At 46.8% G+C, this 18,733-nt stretch overlaps 1 protein-coding gene and 1 pseudogene across 14 annotated transcripts in view; both read right to left on the reverse strand.

Annotated features, from left to right (window-relative positions):
* Positions 1-2,664: 2,664 nt before the first annotated feature.
* LOC103629035 (probable U3 small nucleolar RNA-associated protein 11) lies at positions 2,665-5,434 on the reverse strand (annotated as a pseudogene).
* A 3,958-nt stretch (positions 5,435-9,392) lies between these two features.
* Positions 9,393-18,733, reverse strand: part of LOC103629036 (uncharacterized) — a 40,753-nt gene continuing 31,412 nt past the window's right edge. For 3 of the 14 annotated variants that reach the window (XR_002748646.2, XR_002748639.2, XR_002263012.3), the window contains 4 exons: positions 10,875-10,979; positions 10,363-10,420; positions 9,936-10,013; positions 9,393-9,819 (listed from right to left, as the gene is read on the reverse strand). Coding sequence is in view for 1 of the 14 variants with exons in the window: in XM_008650231.4 (XP_008648453.2) it covers positions 10,383-10,420; positions 10,875-10,979 (143 nt within the window). In the remaining 13 variants the exon portion in view is untranslated. Of the gene's footprint in view, positions 10,014-10,362; positions 10,421-10,527; positions 10,676-10,874; positions 10,980-18,733 lie in introns of all 14 variants that reach the window. The other 11 variants (XR_002748641.2, XR_002263011.3, XR_002748640.2 and 8 more) reach the window with 7 other exon arrangements.

Raw genomic sequence — 18,733 nt, forward strand, 5'->3', positions numbered from 1 at the left:
TCTTACGTGTCAGTAGCTCTATCAGAACGACCCCGAAGCTGTAGACGTCTTTCTTGTCGGTTATCTGGTGGTCCTGCAGAAATTCAGGGTCAAGGTAGGCCAGCGTGCCCTTGGGCACCACCTGCACGCTGTCGTTGATGGTTGAGCACCCAAAGTCGGACACCTTGGCGACGTATCCTTCGCCGAGCAGAATGTTCTGCGGCTTGACGTCGCCGTGGAGCGTCGGGTGCGGTGGCGAGTGCAGGTGCGCCAGGGCCTCTTCAGGCGGGTCGGCAGCGTCACCCGGCGCCGAGGCTTTCCGTGGAGCAGGTCGCTCAGGGTCCCGTTGGGCACGAACTCGTACACGAGCATGGGCGCCTCAAAATGGAAGCAGCAGCCGAGGAGCCTGACGACGTTTGGGTGGCTGACGCGGCAGAGCACGACCAGCTCCTGCACGAACCCATCCGTCCTGCTCCTGTCGATCTGCTTGCATCGCTTCACGGCGACGGTGGTGGATGCATTTTCGGCAGCAGAGCTGCCGAGGTTGGCCTTGTAGACGGTGCCATGTGCTCCTTCCCCGACGATGTTGGCCTTGTGGAAGCCACGTGTGGCCTTCGCTAGATCTCCTCTGTCGTATAAGGTGAAGGTGATGTTGTTGTCATCTGTTTCGAGAATTCGCAACAACGTCCGGCCTCCGTGCTGCTCAAAGTAGCCTTGTCTTTTCTTGCTCGCCTTGTGGCGGAAAACTTCGGTGGAGAGAAAAGCAATCAGGGTAACCAAAATTCCGGCAAAAATTCCTGGAGGAGATATAGTAATCGGAAATTAATAATATATACTAGGAATGGTCACTAGAAGAGACCGGCTTTCTATGATAATTTTAGTATGACAGAGCATTTTTATGTCAAAAAAAAAAAGTTCCGTTTATGATAGTTTTGCTGATGAAGATGGATCTTTATGATAAGAGTCATGTTTTAGTGATATAAACGCCAGCCCCCAATTGTCACAACCTATTTCGGTGATACGTCTGTGCTGGTATTTATGATATGCTTGAGTTTCATAGTCGTGTGATTGAAAATTTTATGGCAATTTCATATTGGTCGGGTCTTGCTCTTATAGATGGCTCAATAGCGACGAGCTCGTGCCCCCATCGTCTTGACCAACCCTTCGCACACGATGATGCTGGGAACCTTCCGGCATGTGTCAGGAGCCTAACACGTGAACATTGTCGCAGCGGCCACGGTCTAGACAGAGCGCTGTCCTCTCGCTTTTGTGAGGCGTTGTTGGGCACTACAGGAAAGGGATCACACCTGAGGCGTCACGCACCACAACAGGAGGGACATGTGGCCTCTCTACACCGTGGAAGAAATGGAGGCCTAGGACCCGTGTTTGTTTGTCCTAGGATGGCTCCTCTCATTGGCATGCAATGGACGCCAAGGAGAGGACGGATCGGGGACGGATACAAAAGCAACATCTGGCTCTGATGGGCTGTTCTTGATCCTGGTAGGCATGGTGAGGGACGGTTTTAGCGCTATCTCCCATAACCACGAAGGAAGGAACACCAGACATCTCCAATGGCTCCAAGATTAGGAATGTGAGACCATGCATAGAGCTTCCTTGGTAGCCAAAGAAGCTACGAGACCAAACTCTTTGTACTCCCCTCCCCATCCAATATATAAAGCTAGGCAGGGACTATCGTGGAAGGGGTGAACCCTAGATTAGAACTAGGAGAGCACTCTCCTACCATCTCTCTCTCTCTCTCTCTCTCATTGTAAGACCTCGCCTGAACCCTTCCACACAAAGAACTCGCTTGCTAGACAAAGGACTTCAAAGCCTGAACTTGAGGATAAACCCCTCCATGCCTTTAGTGTTAAACAATGAAGTCCCACATATTCACCCACAATCAATAGTAATCACAAGTCGTGGTTACAAACCATGATAGTTGGCGCGCCAGGCAGGGATGCATCATGTGTGCTCATAGATCTTCTATGGCTCATGCTGCCACCATTGCTAGAGTTGGAGGTCTCGCCTACGAGGGTGGTGTGCGCTTATCCGACAAGGCCTTGTCCACCGACATCACCTTCCTCCCTGGTTAGGATCTGAGCTTTTTGGTAGTCTGAACTACGTCACCGATAATGACGACATACTCCACATCTACAACAGACACTACACCAAAATAGTGAACTTCCTAGAGCCTAAACCCTAGGAAGTTAGCCATAAACTCTAGGAAGTTAGCTAAACTCTCGGAAGTTAAGCCATCCCGTCGGAAGTTTGGCTCTCGGAAATTTTTTGTCGGAAGTTAGCTTAACTTCCTAGAGCCCTCTAGGAAGTTAGCTAACTTCCTACAGCCAAAGAAGCCTCTCGGAAGTTAGTAGGTTCTTGGAAGTTAGTAGCTTCACGCCGTCAGCGCCGTCAGCTGGCTAACTTCCTACGACTAACTTCCTACGGCAGACTGTAGCCCCTAGGAAGCTAGCTGGCTAACTTCCTACAGCCCAATAAGCCTCTAGGAAGTTAATTTGACTAACATTATAAATGTTGTTTATTTTTATTTTACACCACATTCCACAACATAACAAATATATAGCACAACATATTTTCATATAAAACGTCTCACACACAATCACATAACAATATTTAAATCCATAGTCTCATCAATTACATCACAAAAGTCTCATCCATAGTCATAATAAGACACATCTCTTCCAGTACAAATAAGAGACAATATCTCATACATAGTCATAATAAAAGTCTCAAGTATCAGAACACAATGTCTAGTATATCTGTCATGCAGGAGAAATGGAGGACAGCTCGAATTCAATCCATAGGACATCAAGCATAACAGCATGTGATGATTGATGCACACGTCCACATAATTATATGTGCCCCCATATATAGACAATTTTTTTATAAAAAATATACTTGTATGTGCCTACTGACCGCCGCTAGGCTTCTCGTCGCCACCGGTGGTACCGGACTTCAAGAACAGGCTGATGCCGAGCATCTCGAGGCCGGAGACAGCGCCAGACCCGCCCATCGCGGTCGAGTAGCCGAACTCGTAGCCGCTGCATACAATTTCTCAAGCTTTTGAAGCCGCTGCTTCATCTCTTCTAACTCCCTATACGAAGAGGCTATTTTCCTGGGGGAAAACAATGGATTAGACAACATGAGAACCAGTCAACTAACTAACTGCATAATGTATTAATATCATAATCCAATTCCAACCATACTGGTCCTAGTTAAATGGACACAAATATAAATGTTAAGACTAGTAAACAGTAAAAATGACTCTCCATGAGCATAATGCTATTAAGTGTAGCTATAGAAGTAACACACATGCAACATACTTGGAAGAGGAGAGCATATTACTTCTTTATATGAGAAGGGATGTTGTCAAGATCAGGCATGTTGTTGCCTTGTCCTATCCTTGATTGTATTTCTTTCGCTTCTTCTCTCAAATAAAAGAGCCATCTAAATGTCGGCACAAGCTTAACTAGCAGATATTTCCAAAATGGTAAGCAAAAGAACTCATTATTTGTACCCGTCTTCAGCAAAATAAACATGCTTGTTTTGAGGCTTGTTATCAAGTTCATGAAGTGTTGAGCCTAGCTTTTCGATTTTCTACGAAGTGATCCATCCCAATTAAAACATAGTAAAACATTCAGCCACAAGACACCGAATTGTACTTATTTGCTAATGAATACTTTAAAATGTCACAAACCTTTTTTTCACTTTGAATGCTCTGAAGGATATATCCCATATCTTTATTTTTCAACAGAAGAAGTTCCTCTTCAGTATACTTATTATCTTCAGGCCTGAAATGCATGACATAGTCAGAACTAAAATGCAGGGTAGACCAAACCTTACAATACTAGAGTTAATAGGAGCCGAGGGGCTACATTATACATACTTAGGTCTATGGATTCCACCAACAGTCCTACTGTTGATCATTTTAAAATAGAACTAATCCGGGTTCCTGAATTCCGCCTTTTCCTTCAGTTTCTGCAAATAATAAACAAAAAAGGATTTTAGATTATGCGTAGACCTGTTTGCGTAGACCTGTTTCTAAAAGGAAGATGATATTCCAAAATATTATGGCTGACCACTATCCTTATGTAAGTTATCTGCACCAAGTGTATTTAACAACAAATGAAGGTAAATGTTATAGTTAGGGAAAAGCTAGGAATATGTACACGATTTTGTCACCAAGCACTACTCGTAAGAATACAAAAATCCAACAAAATAAAGTGAAAACACATACATGGCTAGCGGCTTAAAGGGAAACACATACATGTTCACCGATAAACACCGCCACTCTTTGCTTTGGAGATCAATCTTAAAGGGAAATAATCTGAGAAATGGAGACAGATCAAGGAGGGTGAAAACGCATGGCTAGCGGCAGCCTGAGTCTGAAATCATATTCAGAGCATAGAAACATGCCTGAACCTGAAATTTCTCGCCCAACCTTCTATCAATTCCATATATCATCTTGATACACTTCCTTACTAGGAATTGCTCTCCAGAAGCTTAAATAATCAAGGAACGCATGCAGTTGAAAAGATATTAAGGAAAACAACTCTGCATATTTTTGCTCTAGCCTTCATAGCAACAAGGCTTATTTTTCTGGCCATATAAATGTTTTCTAGACTTTTGCAACCAAGACATACCATAATATATTCTCTGTAGCTACTTATGGCCTAGTCATTAATAGGAATAACAATATGGCGGCAGAAAATCAACCTCCATAAACCAGGGCTTCAATCCTTTGCAAGGCAGCAATACGTAAAGACCAATCCTTTTCTGGAACAAGGGTAGCTGCGATCTTCTCAAATTCCTGAAGTAATTCTTTCTTAGAATGAACTTTTACTGGTTATGCCCATTGATCCATTTAAATGTTATGCCTATCAATCTATCATGGTCAGCCGAATAGACCTTTGGATTCCTCGCTTTAGCCCAACCATGCAACTTGTACATCTACCGTGCCCCACCCCACCCAACCTACCTAAAAAAACAAGCCTCAAATCTCCAACCTGCACCAACTCGACCTCTTAGCACAAATTCATAACTTAACCTAGCTCCCCAGCTACATGCATTTCCGGGGAGAGACGACAGGCCGCTTAGAACGACGATGAAAGGAAGCTCACCTCCATCAGAGTAATGAGGAGCTGTCGTGCGGCGTCGTGAACGGGCTGCTTGCCGTCGCCGAGGCGTTCGACGGCAGCCGGGACGAGGGCGTTGAGGTGGATCTTGAAGTGGTTGCCGCCGACGATGGCGGCGACGGAGAGCGCCTGGAGGCCACCCTGGGCGATGCAGATGTTGGCGTTGAGCGCACGAGCGCGGTGACCTCAGCCGCGGTCAGCCCGCGGCACGCCGCGGCGTTGAGCGCCTCGTGCAGCCGCTCGACCCTGGCCAGACGCTCCTTGGTGTCCTTGGCGCGCGCCGCCTCCAGGGCCGCCTCCATTCTCCCTGCCGGACCGGGGGCTCCGGCGACACCGCCACAGGGGTGAGCTTTAGGGTTCTGGGCCGTGGGACCGACGTCGAGGCGGGCAGGAGATGGCCGGATCTGAGGAGGGAGGGGTGGGAGGGGTGAGGTGGACCGTGGGGGAGTGACAGAGAGTGGGGACGGTGGGCGGGGGCAGGCTCGCCGGCGGGGGCGGGCGTGGGGCGCCAACGGGGCACAACGGGCGGGCCTGGGTGCGGTCGGTGGTAGCTGGAAGAATAGGGAGCGAGAAAGGAGAGTCGGGGCGGGCTCCACGGGGGCGGAGCGCGGTCGGGGCCGGGATGGCGGCCACGGCGGGCGGCGGCCGGGGCGGGCGGCTCAGGGGCGGGGCGCGGTCGGGGTCAGGAGAGCTGGGGCGGGCGGCGGCCGGGGCGAGGCCCGCCGGGGGCGGCGCGGTCGGAGGCGGCGCGGCCGGGGGCGACGCGACCGTGCGTGGGAGAAGGGCGCGTGGGAGAGGCGTGAGACAGATATTTTGTGAAAGGTGAGAGAAGAGGGAGGTAAAAATTAAAAACATAACTTACTAGAGTAAAGTCGTAGGAAGTTAGGTAACTTCCTAGAGTTTGTGCTTTGTCTCTAGGAAGTTAATTAACTTCCTACAGTCGACCGTAGGAAGTTAGATTTTCGTTTGCCCGGTCAACAGATGAATCCTAACTTCCTAGAGGAGGTCGTAGGAAGTTAGCTGCCCAGCTAACTTCCTAGAGCCAGCCATAGGAAGTTATGTTTTCGGTTGACTGGTCAATAGCTCAAACCTAACTTCCTAGAGGAGGCCGTAGGAAGTTATCTGGGCAGCTAACTTCCTAGAGCCAGCCGTAGGAAGTTAGCTATTCTATTGGCTTGTGAACGGATGAAACCTAACTTCCTAGAGGAGGCCGTAGGAAGTTAGTTAAGTTCCTACGGTTTTTTAACTTCCGACAGCTTTTATAAAAAATCGTAGGAAGTTATATTTATTTCCTAGAGGTACCAATTGCCTCTCGGAAGTTATTTATTTCCTACGGTTTGTTATAAAAGCTGTAGGAAGTTAAAAACCGTAGGAAGTGTATGATTTTGGTGTAGTGAGAGCAGGGTTAGAGGGAATCGCACCCCCGACATCGTTGATTTCGAGTGGCGACCAGCGGGCTGACGGAGGCCATCTTTCACCAGATCCACCTCGGCTTGGGCCTGAATCCAACAGAGGGGAATCAGCGCCAGATGTTGTATATTCTAGCCAATGACCACTAGTGAATCATCACTAGAGAGGTTTGGCAAATAGAGACAACGCCTCTGACATCCCACCATCACGTCTGTGTCAAGCTCCTACCCCGAAGTCAGCTACCCGTCTGCCGTTTCAGGGTGAACTTAGATCAGGACGGCCCCTACTCGGGGGTGAATGCCACCCGGCGCCGTGTGGGTCACCCGAAAGAGGCACCACCATACCTTGGGATGAAAACAGTACGGATATTTTCTGACCGTATTCGAGACCAAATCCGTTTAGAGGAGTTTTTATCCATTCATATCCGAGTCCAGATATTTAGCATTCGATACCGTATCCGTATCCGAACGCTCAAATAGCATATTTATGGTGTCAATAGCAAAACGTATCATATACGACATAGCTGATACTATCCGTATTCGAATCCAAGGTTCAAAAAGGCGACGCCTTGGGCGCGCCTAGGCGCAAGAGGCGGAGGGTGTCCACCTGGCTTACGGGTGTAGGCGGACATCTAGGCGGGTGGAGCGCCTCGGTAACGCAAGGCGGTGCCTCAGCGCTGATTCGACAACGCCTAGGCACTCCAGGCGGCACGGAGGCAGAAGCCACGTGTGAGCGTGCGAAAAAATGCCGCCACCGCGGGCAAACATGCGAAAAATTGGCCCTCCGTGGGCGATCGTGCGAAAAATTGAGGCATGAAATGAAGCTACGCGTGCGAAGGATAAGAGGAAGGAGGGAAAGAATGCGCTCATCTTTGTCAGGCTTCTGCGTCTGCCGTGGGAGCAGAAGAACAACTTGAGCTGCGTAGAAGTGCAAGAGTGAGAGAGCTCTATGAAGGAGAAGAGTTCGACTCCGAAGAAGAAGAAGAGTTTGATGAAGATGGGGATGATTATGTGGAACCCTATTGAAGGAGAAAGATGATATCACAGTGTGGCCTTTTATCATGTCATGGTTTATCTTTTGTGATGCATTCATATGTATGTGTCTTAAACTTATGAACTGCTGCTGTGTGACTGAGTTTTTCTTCTTTTGTGAGAACTATGTGCTCTCTAAACAAGAGCTTTATTTACACATGTATAGCTGTCTTGTCCACTTGTTTGTGCTCTAAAATTTGCAACTACTAGCTACTAATATGGTCTGTTCATGGATGGGAGGTGGCTGAAATCATTCAGATAAGTGTCAAGTTGTTGTTTCCTATTTTTTGATGAACTTCTTGTTGTCTGTTGACTATTTACAAGCTGCAATCCATGCTCTATGAACTAGGAACAAGCTAGTTGTCTTTTGATTATTGAGGCTAAGCCAGTAAGCCACTAAGGTATGTCTACTGGTCCTCTCTTTTATATACTGTATTTATCTACTCTATGTCTCTATTAGTCTATAAACTAATTGCTCAGTATTTCTACTATTCGTCCACAAAGGATCTCTCTCATTCCACCATGCATGCATGGTTTTTTTTAAAGCAGGGGATATCGGGGTGCGGTGGAGCAGGCGGTGAGAAGGCGCTTGGGTGGAGACAACAATACAAAAGTAACTCCTTCCTCTTCTTCCGTTGTTGCCTTTGTCAGTTTGGGGCCGATGGGCAGCCTCCAACAGAGACAGGTCCCCTCATGGACCCACCCTATGGAAGACGAGCCCACAGGTGACTGGGGTGGGCAAGAGCCCTCCGCATGGGGCCGACGACCAGGACCCGCACGTTTGAAAAATACCGTTGGATTTTAAGGGTATTATTTATGTCTCTATTTTATTTTTGGTAAAGAAAATTCGACAGTAAGCCAAACTGAGCTCAACATGTGAACCTGCAAGTTCCATAAATAAATAAATAAATAAATAATGCTCGTACCAGCGGCCACCCGTGCTCGGGGAGGAAAGGGTTCTTTCTGGCATTCTCCATTAGATGCATTTCCTCGGGTACCCGTAGGACAATCACAAGTGAATGAACCAATTGTGTTCGTGCAATCTCCGAAGCATGGGTACTTATCACCGTGTTGGCACTCATCAATATCTACAATAAACATAAAATCCACGTTTCAAAAAAAAAAAAAAAGATGCCACTCTCGTTTATACGAGTATGTGATGATACTAACTACACTATATCAGGTACTATTTATGTCTAATATAAAAAACATACATAAAGTATGTGATCATACTTATTTTTATATAATACTATAATGAAATTATAACATATACTAGAAAAATGTGGGCCAAGATTTGAAGTGTCTTAAAATAAATGTATAAACATATTCGAGATGATTTATTAATTGAAGCAAGAAGTAGCTACAACCGAGAGTAGGAAACAAAAAATCATCATCATATACATAAATAAAATTTTTATATTCTTTTTATTAGATCTCCCGTGTTTCATTAAGGTTCAGAGTAAAAGTTAAAACACCTAAAGAATCACGGTGTCTATATAGGCTGGCATATATATATGTACTAGAGTAGATAGATAGATAGATAAGCGAGCTTCGCGCTGCGCTGGTTTTAGCCTTGTGCATGTTAGGTTGTTGTTTTGGTTGAAAACTCAACGATAGGACTGTAGAGACTTTGGACGCAGTATGCACGCTATCGGTCACGTCTCGATCGTCGAACAACTGTTAGCGAGACGACAGTAGCATAGACTTGGACGCAATATGCACATGCACGCTACCGGCCGGCCAACTCTTGAAGGATAACTAGAAAAAGAGGCGCGCTTCGCGGCGCCCTACCGAGCCAAAAGAATAGAGTCGAGAAGGGTATTATAAAGAAGCAAAGCACAAAAGGCCCTTGAAACATGAGTGCTGAACTGAATGCCTTTAGAGAGCTCGTCAGATAGGAGGTAGACATGGCTGTTAAAGAGAAATCAGCAAACGTATGCAGCTGGCGATCGATGGTTCAGTAGTGGTAGTCCTAATCGTCGTCTTCTTCCTTCCAGAGCTCATCATGAGCTGTTCCTAATACAATATTGTGTAGTGCTCAGATTTCATTTTTGCTGATGATGGCAACTAAAGTGGCTTTGTTGCAGGGAGGGAGAATTACATTTGATCATCTCTTTGGACTTCTGCTAATCGTGGTTGTCTTGCTCAGCGGATCTCTGCTGCTGCTGCTGCTTCGAGCGGCTGGTTATGAGACTCCGGCAGCATCAGCTTCATGCCCAGGCACATGATCTGCATCTTCTGGGTTTCTGTTGACCATTCATTAGCAATAAATGAGAGGGAAAGCATTAGTTTGTTTTTTGTTGCCCATTCATTAGCAATAAATGAGAGGGAAAGCATTATCAGTATAACCAACAAATCCTACCATAGATTGTTACAATGATATTAGAGCTTGGTTTTATTATGTCAAGATGGTTTCCAGTTGCTTCAGAGGAAGTTCAACCTGATAAGACAATAGTGATAATCTTCAGAACCTTCTTCATAACTCTGTAGCTTTTACAAAAATAACATGAGGTGTAAAACCTACCCCTGCTGGCCCAGCGTCGACCAAATATGTGTTTCAATCATACAAAACTGACTGCTGGTATAGACAGATAATGATGTACAAAGATTTACTCAACATAATGTTGCTTACTTATTGTATTGGTTCCTTCATTATCATGCTAAGTTGTCAAAACATCTATTCCAAGTACAATTTCTGTTTTTTTCTTATAGCCTTTCCATAAACTTAAGATTGCATGGTTCAGTATAATAGATGCAAATGTCATGAACTTATAGCGTAAAGAAGAGACCTGCTTCTTCTCCATCTCATCTATTCGTCCAGCTCTTTAACTGCATCAATCAGCTGCACTAACCAAAATTAGTGTGAGAAATTTTGCAATAGATAGATGAACTGAAGTGCAAAACAAGGATGATAAGTTGGCGTGCAGATATCAGCTTGAGTTCTAAGTTATAACCTTAGCTTTTGTGCATGATTCAGAGTCCAATAACTACACCAGCAAATCAGAATACCCCAAGGACAGTTTATCAATTTCAGAATCTGAGGTTTCTAGGAAATTAGAGTTGCCATTCAGAATTGCAGACTTGACCTCTTGGGCATACTTGCTGCTATATGCACCATAATCTTCAGTTTTCAGTAGTACAAGAAAACCCAACATCATTTCATCGAATGTAATCTAGCAAACTACCTATAACAAAACATCTTCTCTGTATTGCAATTTTACGCAGTTCCCTGAGTGTTTGAGAGAAAATATATATAAAGTAAAAGGCTTGTGAAGATCAATCAAAATAAAGATGTGCTTACCAAACAGAATAGCTGCTATCTTAAGCTGCTTATCAGGATACTTGGGGAAGAACTTATATTCTTCAAAAAGATTTGAGTGCATACAGTTGAAAAATTGATACCTCCCTGTCAACAATAGCATTCAAATAATACAATTATGAAGAGTTGGGTACAGACCCGTATAAGCAAAATTCTACTAAAGCAAACATATCAACATAGGTTATTGCAAAATAGAATAGAGTACTAATCAGGCAGCAACTTTGAAGGCAAAGGAACTAACAGTAAGCATTGAAATTTCTAGATTATCCTAAGCTTTTGTCGGAAAAATGCGATCCTTCCATAGTACTGCCCCAATTTGGAACGGATAATATCTACAAAGCTTATCTTAAATATAATATACAACAAAATACCAACAAACAATAAAACAAGTTTCAAAGAAATGATCATGGCTGTCATTTAGCGCTCGGGTTAATGTAATACTCAAAAGTGTAATAAAGAGAATAGAGATAATCTCAATGGTTTGTGGCCTCTACTAATTATTGCATGTGCTCAACACTAGTTAAAAGTGGATGAATAGAACAATGAACACATAATTAATCTGTGCATCATGCTGAGTTTTTATTTGGATGTGCATTTGTGCTTAATAAAATAAATATACCATTAATAGCATCTCAATGGATCCATAGAATTTAAAGTTTAACTTGAAAATAAAACCATGAAAATAGGGAAGAGAAAGGAATATTATTCAATACAAATAAAATTATCATTAAAATATCTGCACCACAGTTGATATGATCAAAATAAATAATTAGCCAGTATACAAAGTGCCACAAAGTTTGAATTTGAATTGAAGTTTGAATTTGAAAAAGAAATGAAACAGAAAATAAAAAGAAAAAGAGAAGAAACCTTACCTGGGCCGACTGTACCCATTCTGGCCCATCTCCTCCTTCACTCCCGCCAGCCCACTCTATTCCCTCCCCTGTTCTTTTTCCTTTGTGCTAGTGACGTGTGGGTCCCACTCGCCAGCCTCTTGTGCCATGCTTGCGTTCAATGACTGGTGGGCCACCCCTCGTCAGGCTCATCTCCTCCCTAACCCGCTCGATGCCTGGGATTTCCGAGCTCCGCTGAACCCTGGCGAGATCCCCGTGCGGGTGCGTCGCCCTCGCCCACTTGCCGACCCTGAAACGCGGGACCCACGTGGTCAGGCGCTTCACCCCCCACGGAAAGAACGAGTCCAGGATCAGTGTCCGCGCGGAGATCGCGCAGGTTTGGCCACCGGCGTCCGTGATCCGATCTCCAAACTCCCCAGCCGAGATCCTCGCTGCCTGCCCCTATTTAAACACCAATCGCGGCTTGGCCTAGCTACCCCATCGAAATTCCTCACGCGCAGAACACCGTAGCCGACCCGCCACCGCCGCCGCGGGCGATTCCTGCGATTGGTCGCCAGCCGAGCTTCTGTCGGTGGTCAGGGTGCTCCTCCGTGACTCGCGGAGGGTCGCCGGGGCGCCAGCACGGGGGTACGACCCTCGGGGACGGGCGAATTGCGCGTCGGGGCCATCTTCCTCCGCCGTTTCGCAGCAGCAGCGTGGGCAGGATCCTGTGCGTCGCCATAGCCGGTAATAAGTCTATCCCTGTCACCTATATGCCTTCTACATTGTGTTGCTGCGCCGAATCGGAAAACGGGGTCGGGAATGCGGGGATTTAGGTCCGCCGGCCATGGGTGCCGCCGCGGCTCGGGGAGCGCCGCCGTGGGTGGCCGTCAGTGGTGCGGATGCGCCGTGGCCGTTGATCTGATGATGGGCGGCCAAGATTAGATGGTAGCTACCTCTTCCGCTAGGAAGAACTCGGACCGTAGATCTCGCGATGTACGGTAGAAATCCGATCGCGGGTTCATTAAACCGTGACCGTCAGATTTAGATCCGACGGCCTATATCACCCCGTACCCCTTCGCCGCAACATTTTGCACAATAGCCCCTCGGGAATCATGGATTAGAACCCGCTGTCCAGCTCGGGTTGCATCTGAGTCTGGGGAGTTTTCTTAGATAAGCCCCTGTGCTTTCTGGAATTTGAGGCCCAATCCAGTGCAGTTTGAAATTGAATAAATAATTTGGAAAATGGATTTTTAATAGAAAAATAATTGCTAGAACTTCAATAATTCATAGAAAATTCATATGAACTCCAAATTTGACCATTCCAGTTCCTAAATTTTCATAATATTATTTTCTATCCATTTGTGTCTCTGTTTTAACATGAAAGATGATTTAAAATTTATCTAGCACTTAATCTTGTATTAAGCACATAAAACATTAGAAAATTCATAACTTAAAATATATAACTCCAAATTAATAATTCCTGTTCCTGTGATCTTATTTAAATATGTAGATTATTAATATGAATTTTGCATATATGTTTGGTGTAATGTTAATTTTGCCTATCCCATGTTTGTTTGTATTGCTACGAATAGCAGTGAGGTCACGAGAATCTGAAGATCATCCTGGTGCCTGGAATCTCAAGTCCCAGGCAAGTTGTGCCCTTGATCACTTCTTTTACCCACTCATGTTCTGATTAATCATAATGATCTGCATAGGATAATTTTGATGGGACCCAATAGGTTACCCTAGTTTGTCTATCTTTATACCTTGTTTACCACTGAACTTTTTGGGTAGTACTTGCTAGTGCTTTATGTGGTTTTGGTTATGAAGATACATTGTTCACGATTATACTTTTACTATCTGTTTATTATCACTGTTCATGATAAGATCATTATGTTAATTGGAACATGGAGCGACCACCCGGGAAAACAGTGCTACCACAAGGGTTTATGGACGCCCTTGGCTGATTAATTAGGAAAGCTAGTGGAGGACTACCTTACCCGAAAGGGGCAAGGGCAGTAAGGGAGTGGTCAGTGTAGGGAGGCCCTCGGGAGGATTTTGCTGCGATGGCGGTCCTGCAAGAGATTCCTGCATTGGAGCTTCCTATAAACTGTAGCGGGTTTTCTGAAGCTAGTGGAACTTTGTAAAGGCCTCGTAGTGTTACCCTGCCTCGCCTCCTCGGTAGAGGTGTATGGGAAGTCGCGATCCCTTGGCAGATGGGTAACATGACTTGTGGGTAAAGATGCGCAACCTCTGCAGAGTGTAAAACTGGTATACTAGCCGTGCTCACGGTCATGAGCAGCTCGGACCCTCACATGATTAATTTATGGAACTAAATTCAATTTGTCATATGCATTGCATCGCAGGTGATGTTGTTACTTTTGTTCTACTACTTAATTGGGTTTGGTATTTACTTATACTTAGTAATTGCTAATAAAATTTTGACCAACTTTAAAAGCAATGCTTAGCTCTAACCATCCTCTTTGGTAAGCCTTACACTTCACATGAACTCCCACCTTTGGCGAGTTCATTCACATTATTCCCCACAACTTGTTGAGCGATGAACGTATGTGAGCTCACTCTTGCTGTCTCACACCCCCCCCCCACAGGTCAAGAACAGGTACCACAGGATGAGGCGCTTGGAGGATGCTGTGACGAGTTCGTGAGAGGTCTAGGCCGTCGTCTCCCAGTCAACTTTGGGTTGCTGGACCGTTGTCTCCTTATAATGTAATTATTTATTTATTTTGTATAGAATTCCTGTTAAGTAGTAAAGATGTGACATTCGATCCTGTGCCATGATTCATCATATGTGTGAGACTTGGTCCCAGCACACCTGGTGATTATGTTCGCGCCCAGGTCTTGGTGCCCCTAAAACCCGGGTGTGACAGTTAATTAAACTGTTGAGCATATATCTTCTTCAGTATTTGATAAGCTGATCCAAACTTATCCCCATCAACAAGTTTTTGCAGCATGTTGTGAATGATTGTCCAAACCAAAGGGTGAGTCAGAAAAACAACAAAAATCAGTCCAAACTAATTCTAGCTGTAGCCTAATTTGCACCTCTTATCTGTAGATTCTTTGAAGCGCCATATGAGCAAACATTTTGCCCAAAAGGACACAACAATAGCCTAGCAAACTGGTTGTAGCAAGAAAGGGAAAAGATTTGTACCTCTAACAATGACTCCTGTGCGAACACAAGGTTGATGTGTCCCTTGTGGTTCGGGTTGATGATGAGTGATTGTCAACGGGTAGCACTCTGGGGTAGTCAGTGGACTGACCAGAGTGTGAGATTATGCTTGTGCAACCATGTCGGGCGGCTTGTGGTGTGCAGGTGTGGAGCACAGGGACGGTGGTCGACGGCTGAGGTGAAGGTCATGCGGGCTCGTGCTGATGGACCGGGAGCGGTGAAGGGCGAGTGCTGGGTCTTGACTGACGGACCGGAGCAGCCGGGTGACTAGCCGTGGTGGCTGACACCTGGGACACGCACTCACGCGAGGACGTGGTGGAGTGGACCATGTTGCCGGCGTGGTCGAGGACTGGCGGGACACGCGTCTGATCGTGGAGATGCGCACGCGGTGTGGTACTCACGATGGGTTTGGTGGTTTAAGCCTCAAAACCACCCAGCGCTACGGATGGCGGGTTTTGCTGAGTTTGGGCCTCAAAACTCGGCGGCGGCGGTTCCGGAGGGAACCGGTGGCGGCACGTGGCATGATCGCGGAGGGTGCGTCAAGGCGAAGCAACTCTGTGAGAAGGACGTGGCCGTCGGATCAATTATCCAGGAGTTGGTCCATTTCGCCCCCAGTGGAGTGGATAGGCTCTATGTAAATAGGGTTAGTTTAGGAATAGAAATAACCCTCTATGGTCTATAAATAGAGGGGTAGGGCTGATTATTTCAGTATCCTTGGCTGCCATTTTGTTTTAGACTACTCATTCTAGAGCTCCTAGTTTTCCCTCTAGTAGCCACCTCTTGTGCCAAGTGATCCACAGCGATTTTGTAACCTTCGACTGTGTTCTTGATCTTCAAGTTTAATCCGAGAAAGGGTCGCCGGTACGGCCCACAGCGTTTGTTCACATCTCCATCTCAGTTTTACATACTTGCTGAAATTTGGAGTTGTTTTGGTCACTTGTTCTTCCTTTCCCCCTCTCTTGTGTTTTTGGTGGAAAATCTTTGATTCTTTTGAGAGGATTTGGTTTGGGGATTGTTTGGTGGTGAGTTGCACTTCTCGGATCACTACATACGCCCACTCGGTGCAGTTTTTGGTCGTGATTTGAGAAGAACTCAGTTTGAACTCGTTCTAGAAAACCCCAACAAAACCCCAATTTCTGGCTGTAATTTTAGATCTGCGGTTGACTCACAAGTCCGATTGAGCTCAAAATTTGTGGAGACCTTGGAAACATATCTGCTCAGGTGTGTGCAAAATTTCATCTGAATCGGAGTTCGTTTGGTTCAGTTTTGGATCCAAGAACAGAATTTCGTGCTGCTGAAAACAGCACTTGTTCGCGACACGGTTTTGGACCGATTCGGACTTTTCGGTGTCCGATTTGCGATCCGTTTGTTTTGCTGGTCTCATATGAGTATTAGGAACATTTTGTAATCATGAGATCACTGGTTCGCTGATGTGTTCTTGGTTTGAGCGCTTGCTTCATCTCAATTGAAGCGTGGCGTTCATTTTCAGTGTTTGGAGGCAAAATTTGATTGGCTGCCATTCACCCCCCCTCTGGTCGTCTCACCGGTCCTACAATTGGTATCGGAGCCGGTTAAGGATTTCCCTTCCCTAATCGGTTCGAAATCCGCGTAGGTGACATGGAACGTTGTTCTGGCAAGCCACCGTTCTTCGATGGGACGAACTACCCGTACTGGAAGATCCGCATGTCGGCCTTCCTTCAGAGTATTGGGTATCGCGTCTGGGAGATTTGCCTCGACGCTGGATTCGATGCTGAGAGCCCTCGTATCACTCCGATTCAGTTGGAGTTTCATGATGCGAACAACAAGGCTCAAAATGCTTTGTTCTCGGTTCTCTCGCTTGTTGAATTTGAGTGAGTTGGACATTTGCCTACGGCTCACGAGATCTGGTCCACCCTCGAGAGATTCCATGAGGGCAATGATCATGTAAAGACCAGACTCTTTGAGACGTACAGGCGAGAGTACGAGAACTTCGTTCAGTTGGCTGGAGAGACGATCGACACGATGTTCTCTCGATTCCAGTCCATCGTGAACAAGATGCGTGCCAACAAGGCACAGCTACCCTATGATGATCATGAGAGAGCACTCAAGCTACTTCATGCTCTGGATCGGAGGGTTTGGGAGGTGAAGGTCTCGGCGATCATCGAGTCGCCCAACTACGAGACCCTCACCGTGGACGAGCTATTCAGCAAGCTCAAGTCCACCGAGATTGACCACCAGACTCGGGCCAAGATTGAGAACTCTGGTGCACCCACCATGGCCCTGGTCTCTGGAGGTGGTTCTGCTTCTAACCCCTCACCTGTTTTGTTTGCTCTATCTTCTTTGTTGACCATTACAGATGATCAGGTGGAGAGCCTTGGGGATGAGGAGCTGGCGCTTGTGGCCAGTCGGTTCACACGGTTCCACAACAACCGTATGAGCCGGCGGCGTGGCGGGTCAAAGGATGGATGCTACAACTGTGGCGACCCCGACCACTTTGTCGCCAGCTGCCCCAAGAAGGGCAAGCTAGAAGCTGGCCCGCGCGACCACCACTCTGGTCGGCGCAAGGGCAAGCGCGACACCTCCAGCAAGCACAAGTCGAAGGGAGGCTTCGACAAGGAGGCGCTCAAGAGGAAGTATCGCCAGAAGGCGAAAATCAAGGAGCGTGCCTTCCTCGCCTCCCTCAGCGACCTCGACCACGACTCCGACGAGTCTGCTTCTGCCTCGAGCGATGAGGAGGTCGAGAGGCACGTTGAGGACAAGCTCAACGGTCTGTGCTTCTTCGCCGGCACCGCGGGAGGCCTCTGCACCATGGCACTCGGTGAGGACGCGGTCGGCACCAGCAACGACAAGGACATCGGCGACGACACTACTTCTGAGGTACTACCTTTCGCCGATGATCTCGCTGCTGAGGTAGAAGAGCTGACGGCTGCTTTGGCTAGTCAGGATAAGTTGCTTAGGCAGGCTGCTCGTGATAGGAGAGAGTTTAGATCCAAGTACGAGAGCACGCTTAGGGAACTTGAGTCTGCTAGAGCTTCAGTTGTGGTGTCCGACGAGACTGAATGTGATGAGTGCGCTCTACACATGTCGAACATCACCACTTTGCAGACCAAGTACGCCACCTTGCTAGATGAGCGCGACGAGTTGAGATCTAGGTCCAGCTTGTTGGGTGTGTGTACCGTTTGTCCTGGCTTGCAGACTGAGCTAGCAGAGAGAGACGCTAGGATAGCCTTGCTTGAGAAGGCTAGCTCAGTGAGTGCCCCTGCACCTGTGCAGTGTGCACTTTGTGAGGGTTTGCAGTCTGCCCTTGAGTCCTGCAGACACGACAAGACAAGGATCGAGGAAGAAAACACATACCTTCGATCTGTCTTGAGCTGGGTGTCGTGCAGTGAGCCCCAGTTGGGCATGATGGTCAGTCAGTTCAAGAGGGGAACTGGCGGACCGGGGTTAGGCTTTGCTGCTAAGGATGGGAGTGTCGCTCGCTTTGGAAAGGTTGGTGAGTGCAGTGGTTTGACACCTTCAGAGAAACCTTCATCCACTCCCAAGCTTATCAAAATCACCCCTCCTAAGCCTATCACCCCTGTGAGAGATGGTGTGATTGAGGAGCCTGTGAGAGCCCCTCCTCAGAAACAAGTGTGGCTTCCAAAACCTAACCATCTCAGGAACACACTTGACACCCTTCCCGGCATCTCTAGTGATCACCTTCCTAGAGCCCCTCAGCCATCCAAAAAGAAAGCCCCCTCCCACAAACAAAATCCACCCAAGAGAGAGGTGAGGTACCATTGTGAGTATTGTGAGAGGGATGGGCATCTGGCTTCTTTTTGCTTTAGGAGGAAGAGAGATGA

Source organism: Zea mays, chromosome 6 (assembly GCF_902167145.1).
Source record: "Zea mays cultivar B73 chromosome 6, Zm-B73-REFERENCE-NAM-5.0, whole genome shotgun sequence".
NCBI lineage: Eukaryota > Viridiplantae > Streptophyta > Magnoliopsida > Poales > Poaceae > Zea > Zea mays.